The 6,832-nt window shown below is 38.0% G+C and overlaps 1 protein-coding gene across 1 annotated transcript in view; it reads right to left on the bottom strand.

The window, feature by feature from the left end:
- Positions 1 to 1,465: 1,465 nt before the first annotated feature.
- Positions 1,466 to 6,832, bottom strand: part of LOC136375178 (inositol 1,4,5-trisphosphate receptor-interacting protein-like 1) — a 30,400-nt gene continuing 25,033 nt past the window's right edge. The window contains 1 exon segment of the mRNA XM_066340546.1: positions 1,466 to 2,519. Within this exon segment, the coding sequence (XP_066196643.1) occupies positions 1,486 to 2,519 (1,034 nt within the window). The 3' untranslated portion in view covers positions 1,466 to 1,485.

The raw sequence follows: 6,832 nt of genomic DNA, 5'->3' as shown, positions 1-6,832 counted from the left end.
TTAACAGCAGATTTCATTCTTTATAACTGCTTTTGAGAAAATTGTTTTTGTCATGGTGACATGCCATATACCTTTTAGCTCTTCTGTTTTTAACCCTGTTAAAACTTTACAATTTAAAAAAATGGTTTAATCTTTCAGTTCTGTAAAAATACTCCACTCAAGAGATCATTCTCCCATCATTTAGTACGACCCTTTGAAGATATTTGTGAGGACCACTATCCCCAGCAAGGATTACATTTTACTTTACTTATAAGTGCTAAGTAAAAGTTGATTACTTTGTGTCACATTCATCTAACTTACTTTGTCCCACATATTTAAGTTCTGCTAATTACCAACAAACATACCTAAAGCCTCTCACTTTGTCCCCACTCTGGCTCAGCCACTCAGAGTGACCCTGGTGTAGTGCTTAAGGCTGCCTTTGAGTGAACCTTCCAGATTCAAAAGAACTCCCATTGTTCTTTCTTTTGGATCTCTTTTCATCTGCCCTCTATTGGCAGTCTCCTAGATATCCATGTTGGAAGGTAGCCTTGATGATCATTGAGTCTGAGCTTTGATTCCTCACTGGTTGTCCTGCACTTGAACCTCTGAGTCAGTAAGGTTGAAAAAGACCCTGAAGATCACACAGTTCAACCGCAAACTTAACGCTGCCTGCTGCACCCATCAGCCAGGTCCCCAAATGCCACATCCATATGACATCATTACGTAAACAACTGTTTAGAATTACTTTTAATCATTGCATAATTATTACATACTTAGTCTCTTGATATTTTTATATTAGTATTTTTATTGTATTTTACTATTCAATATATTAATCGAAAAACTTTATCATTTAGAATTTGTATATACAAAACATATATAAAAAAGTAAAAAATATATATGTCTCTCCATGAAACAAAAAATCAACATTCTTACATAAACAAAATTTCAGGTCAGCTCCAACATGCTTGGTCCAATGCTGACCTAAAGGTCTCCCTTCTGGAGACAAGGAGAAAGTCCATCCGTGGAATGATCCCAGGCAAGCAGCCCTGGGTTTTCCTCTTGGGTTTTTTGCCGTCTTTCTTCTTTCCTTTTCTGTCTCACATTGCTCCTTCTTTCGTGCTCCAATTTTCAGCTCTTCTCAAAGGCCAGGAACAACTGCATGTTGCAGGTGGGGTTTGATGACTTTGCTCTTGCATGTATGGCATGCGCTCTCTTCATGTGCGCTTTCAGGAGTGGAAGAGTTCATACATAATTGGGGCTTTATGCAGATCTGGGTGCCTTCTTTTGGCAAATGATCTGACACGAGGAGGTAGAATAAATCCTCCCATGGCTCTCCACCTGCTGAGGCGGCAGGAGAGGCTGTGGGGGCCTTCACCAGAGCCTTTTCCCGTATCCTCTTCTCCTTAAAGCACCAAATTGGTCCTAGGAGGTGGGTCTCCACTGCCGGGTGCGAGCAGCCCGAGCACAGCTCTGTGCTCATAGCCATGGCTGCTCCCCTTCCTTCATTCAGTGTTGCCCGAGAAGGATTCTTTTGAACCACTTTCTCAGCACCTGGTACTCACTGATCGCCTGCCTGTGGGCAGCCGATTGCTGTGCCAGGTGATGGAAGAGGTTGTTTCTCTTATCCATTTGAACATCTCGGGGCAAACTGATGTCCCCAGGAAGCCTCCAGTTGCCTACGATGAAGTGGTTGAGGCGCTTTGCTTGCACACACAGGCGCAGGCTCTCGCTGATATCCACCAGTCGCAGCAGCAAATCTCTCCTGCGCCATGATGACACGGGCTCGATGTTGAGCAGGTGCATGACGATGGTCTTGGTGGCGTAGGTGGAAAAGCCAAAGCCCAGCTGCAGGTGGGTGAAGAACTGCAGGCACTTGAGGTGCAAACTGTCAGGGGGGGCCTGCCTGGCAATGTGCTCGAAGAACTCAGTCTCTGCCACAGCATAAGTCTCAGGCCAGGTTGTGCTTGGGGTGTAGGCCTCTCTAAGCTGGCTGCTCACAAAGATGTGTGAGTCATCTCTCTGCACCCCAAACAGCATCTCGATCCTGAAGCTTTCTGTGCCGTTGGTCACCTTGTTCTGGCAGGAGCATCTGGAGGGCAACAGCTTTAAATGCCAGCTGTGTGACTGAGTCAAAGCTGGCCAGACTGCTCTCACCAGTTGGTAGAACCAGCAGGCAGTTTTGTGCACGTCAAGGTAGGAGTCGGTGCACAGGGTGTCCAGGAGGCTGGGATCCTGATTGCTTCTTAGCTCCTCCTCGGGGTGGTGCAGGAAGCACAGCATCTTCTCCGCCTGCTGCTCCCTGGAGCAGGTGCACTCCAGCTGCACACGGACACAGAAGTTGCTCACGTGCCTCTCCCCTGCAGAGTCCAGCTCCAGGTGGAAGCTGTGGCCTCAGGGAGGAATCATGGGGATGAGCACAGAAGGAAGGAGGGAAAATAAAACCAAACAGGAGCAGCGGTGGGAAAAAATAACCAGCGGCAGGGGCAGCCGGAGAACAAAGCAAAGCAAAGTGAAGCGAAGCCAAGGCAAAGGCAGCCTAGCTAGCAAAAGAAGGAGCCGAAACAGGCAAGAAAGAGAAAAAAAAAAAACTGCAGGCACCCGCCCAAGAGGGAGGGGGCAGCTGTGAGACATAACAATGTATCCAAGATATGGGATGGATATATGGGATAGGAGGCAGGTCAACCCAGAACAGCTAATTTTTCTTGGCTTCACAAAATCCAAATTTTCATTTCAGTATTGCTGAGATTATAGAAACACTTGAAGAACACTTTTGTAAACTAAGATTGTACACCAAAAAGTTCTTATACATCAAAAAGTAACCTTCCCCTGCCCTCAAATTCTTACATTTAAGTTAAATTAGAAATAGCTAAAATGCCTTTTAGAAATGGACAACTATCATCTGAAAATGTTGAAATGGATTTCTTTTTTTTAATATTTTACTTTTTTTCCATTTGTTTTCAGGAAAAATAGTTTATTTAAATTGAATCTTATTATAATGACATTTGGAAGAATGAAACATTCAACTGAAATTTTTTACTGTTGTCTATATTAACATTGTAAAATACAAAGGTGTCAGGGGAAATCAGCATTTTTTATTTAAAAAAGGTTTAAGTGGGCAATAGTGAATACTACTTTCAGTAACATTCTGAAACTCAGAATAGCATAATAAAATATCAATGACCTTACTTTTTTGGACTTGGTCAGATATTTTACTCTGGTAAAGAAACTTGACACCTGTTCTAATCTTCCTTAATAAGGATCTCCAGCACAGGGATGGTCCTGTGCAGGGCAAGGAGGTGGACTTTGATGATTCTTGTGGTCCCTTCAAAGTCAGGATATTCTGTATTTTTTTTTATACTTCTGATATGGGATATAAGTGTGTTTATATCCCATATAAACACATTTATCAGCTATCCATAAGAAAGGATTAAGTGACAAAAAAAAATTTAAAGATGCTCATCTAAGTCACTCATTAAATGATACTAAACTGTGTTTTATACCTCTTGTATGTTTTTTAATTCTTCTAGTCCCTAGTTTAGATTTAACAAATTTTACTAAGGCCGTGTATTTCTTTTATGAATTTTTTACCTTTGAATTTACAATAAGCCCATTTGCATTTAAAGAAAACCTTTTTGGGGTTTTCTGTTGTTGTTTTTGTTTTGTTTTGTTCTGTTCTGTTCTCTTCTGTTCTTGTTGTTTATAAAACATTTTTTATTGACCAGTTTCTGGAATTTCAGTAATTTTTCTTCATACATGCAAATTTGAATAGAAACAGGGATAATAAATGGTTTAAGAAATTAAATGAAGTGCTTTTACATATAAATGCTAAAGCAGTTTGCAAAGCACAAAATGCTTATGGTATTCTATAGGGTACTATAGCTTTTATGCATAGGTTTGTGATCGTGTTTTAGAATTGTCTACCCAGATATTTCATGTTTATAGGGATAATACAAAACTGTGAAAGTTTTCTAAGAAGAGTAGGAGTGTTTTGGGTTTGTTTTGTTTTGTTTATTTGGGTTTTTTAAAATAACCAAATCATTCATTTGATATGTTAATTTTCAGAAGAGGTATTTTCCTTGTAAATCTGAAATTGCAAGGTGAGGATTTTTAAATTTTTTTCTTCTGCCCTGTGCCTGATAGGGATAAATAAAAACCGAAGCAATTAATATATTGCACTGTCATATAAAACTAGGGTAACTTGATATGGAGCTCATTATGCTAGGATGAGGGGATTCTATTTAGTTACTTTCCTAGTAAATTCAATGAGCTTCTTGCAGGTGTTTATTTTTAAGCTAACTGGGTCCAAGGTTTTCTGTAAATTAAAAATAGTTCTCTGTGGGGTAGGCTTTAGATTTTCAGCTTCTTCATCCGGTTCTGTTGCCTTTGTTTGTGCTGAAAGACACAATTAGAATTCCTGTGCAGTAGAATTCTTTTCAGTATTCCTGATAAAGGAAGATCCATCTATTTCAGTCACAAAAACATAAATAAATAACTAGACCCTCTATTTGCATGTGTTTGTAGAGATTCAATTTGACTTTTAGATACCTTGGTTGAGATGTTCAATATTAATAGGTACTCAATTCAAAGATTAAGCTCTGAGCTCTAGGGAACAGTGGGGGATGGGGGTGGGAGTGGGTGACTGGATAGCACTTAGTTGCCACCTGGGGTTGTACCAGACATTATGGAAAGTAATTTCTTGAAGCATTTTTCAAATGAAGTGTCAGATAAACTTACAGACCACCTAATATCCTGAATTTACTTGCTTTCCAATCCTGAAAAATACATTTATACCTATTCAAAAAAATGGTCTGTAGTTCATTACACTAGGATGGGTGCTTACAAATGCAGTAAAATGAAGAGGATCACAGTTTCAACTCTCAATAAACATTTCTCCCCTGCCACCACCAAACTGTTCATAAAAAAAGAAAGTCAACTTTCCTACTCATTCCCTGACTTTCACTGGAAATTGATGGCTAGCTAGTGCAAACCCAGTAAGCTTCTTTTCTCTGTTTCAGAAAGAAATTCCCTTCTGGGACTTATGATATTGAAAACGGCAACATGGGAGACTGCTTTCTACTTCTCACTGTAGAATCTCTAGTGACAATTAAAGCCACACAACAAACTGGCAATGTTCATTCTTTTGCAATCTTCAAATGGAGATATTTCAGCATATTTTTTGGTTTGCTTCCTTGTGAAAATATGTAGCTGTACCTACAGAGAAGAAATATAGTCTTTTGTTATTGAGGCCACATGCCTTATAGTTACTCAGTCATTGCATGGGCAGTCAATAGAGTTATTTCCTAATTCAGAGAGTGACTTAATAGTTTGCTGCTTTTTTTTTTTCTTCAAGGTGTGTATTGTACTGCAGGACATATTATAGCTTTTTGTAAGCCTTTCTATCATGAAAAGCAGTGTTAGATAACTTTATTATCTAACAATATTGTTAGATAAGATGTGGTTAAGGTTGTAATGAGAAATGATGCCACACTTGATTGAGAGACTCCTGATATTAAAAAAAAGGAGTGACTTTCTTTCTCCTTTCTCATCCCTAAAACAAACATTAAAAAATTCAGGAAAAATAATACATACTTTTTAGTAAGAAACATCATAGGATTTGAATGTTACTAGCTCAATTTCATGGGCTTGAATACCTTCGAAAATTAATTGATGAGTATACTTAAATGCAAAACTCATCACTAAGCCTGTCATTCCTGAAAGAAGCATCTACAGTGTATAAACTGGTACGAGGAGAGAGATTTTCCAATTCACCTTGGATATGTCCTCTTATGCTGATACTTACATGAATAGCCAACAGCACTTTTATGTGGATGATATATGACTTACATATAAAACTGTGCCAGCTATGTGTCTTCTACCTACTATAAATGAAATATTAGGCAAGTCTTCAAGATGTTGCATTTTTTTCATTTAAACTTTCATAAAACTATTTTACTGACAACTGAAAGTGCAGCCACTCTATAAATGCAAACTTGCATTTATCACAGATACAGAGGTTTTATCTGCTCAAGGTCATATTAAAAGATTACTCATCTTCTTTTATCATATTTCAGAGTGTATGAAAGCTTTATGATAAAATGGTAATGAAGAATTATATTTGTAACCAAAACAGCAGCGGTCATTATATAACAAAATTTTTATCCAGAATGGTACTGTTTTTTAGATGTGGTTATATATGTGAAGATGAGATACTGAAATTTCTCCCTACCTCCAAAATTTGATTTATTGCCAGAACTCAGCTTCTTTTCAACATGTTCTTAGTGTGAATAAAATACAGTTCAATACATCCCTACCATATCTCTCAAATAAAATACTAATTAATCTAAAATTTTGCAAAACTTATGTGTGTAAATTAAATTCTAACATTTCCTGAAACCTCTTCATAACTTTAGTTATCATTCATCTCCATGAGTTTAGGAAGTCATCTCAAAAATCCATTTTAGACCAATTTCTAAAACCATGGAAATCCACATCATCATGTGAGATTTTTGTATGCTAAAACCCCGAAACCTCTTTTGCAGTGTTAAGCTTGTCTCATTTGAAGCTCCATGGGGCAGACTAAAGTTATTTAAGTACAGAACGACAATATTAAGAAAACATTTTGGTCAAGTCATTAATGAGAAGAAGCATTATGCTTCTATGTATAGACTTTTGAGATATGAATAATGATTGGGGCACCATATGCTTCAGAACATGTTCACTTTCTGGTCAGTTGAATAATGTTGTCTATATCAGCAAAAATCAGTGAATGAAAAGATAAACTCATAACAAAAGGACTTCGCTAAGGGGAATTCTCTCAAGAAGTAAAAATGCTAGATATTTCACAAAGTGATGC

This window comes from Sylvia atricapilla, chromosome 2, assembly GCF_009819655.1.
Source record: "Sylvia atricapilla isolate bSylAtr1 chromosome 2, bSylAtr1.pri, whole genome shotgun sequence".
Lineage (NCBI taxonomy): Eukaryota > Metazoa > Chordata > Aves > Passeriformes > Sylviidae > Sylvia > Sylvia atricapilla.
Note: the sequence above shows the minus strand (reverse complement) of the source record. Positions and strands in the feature narration are given on the sequence as shown.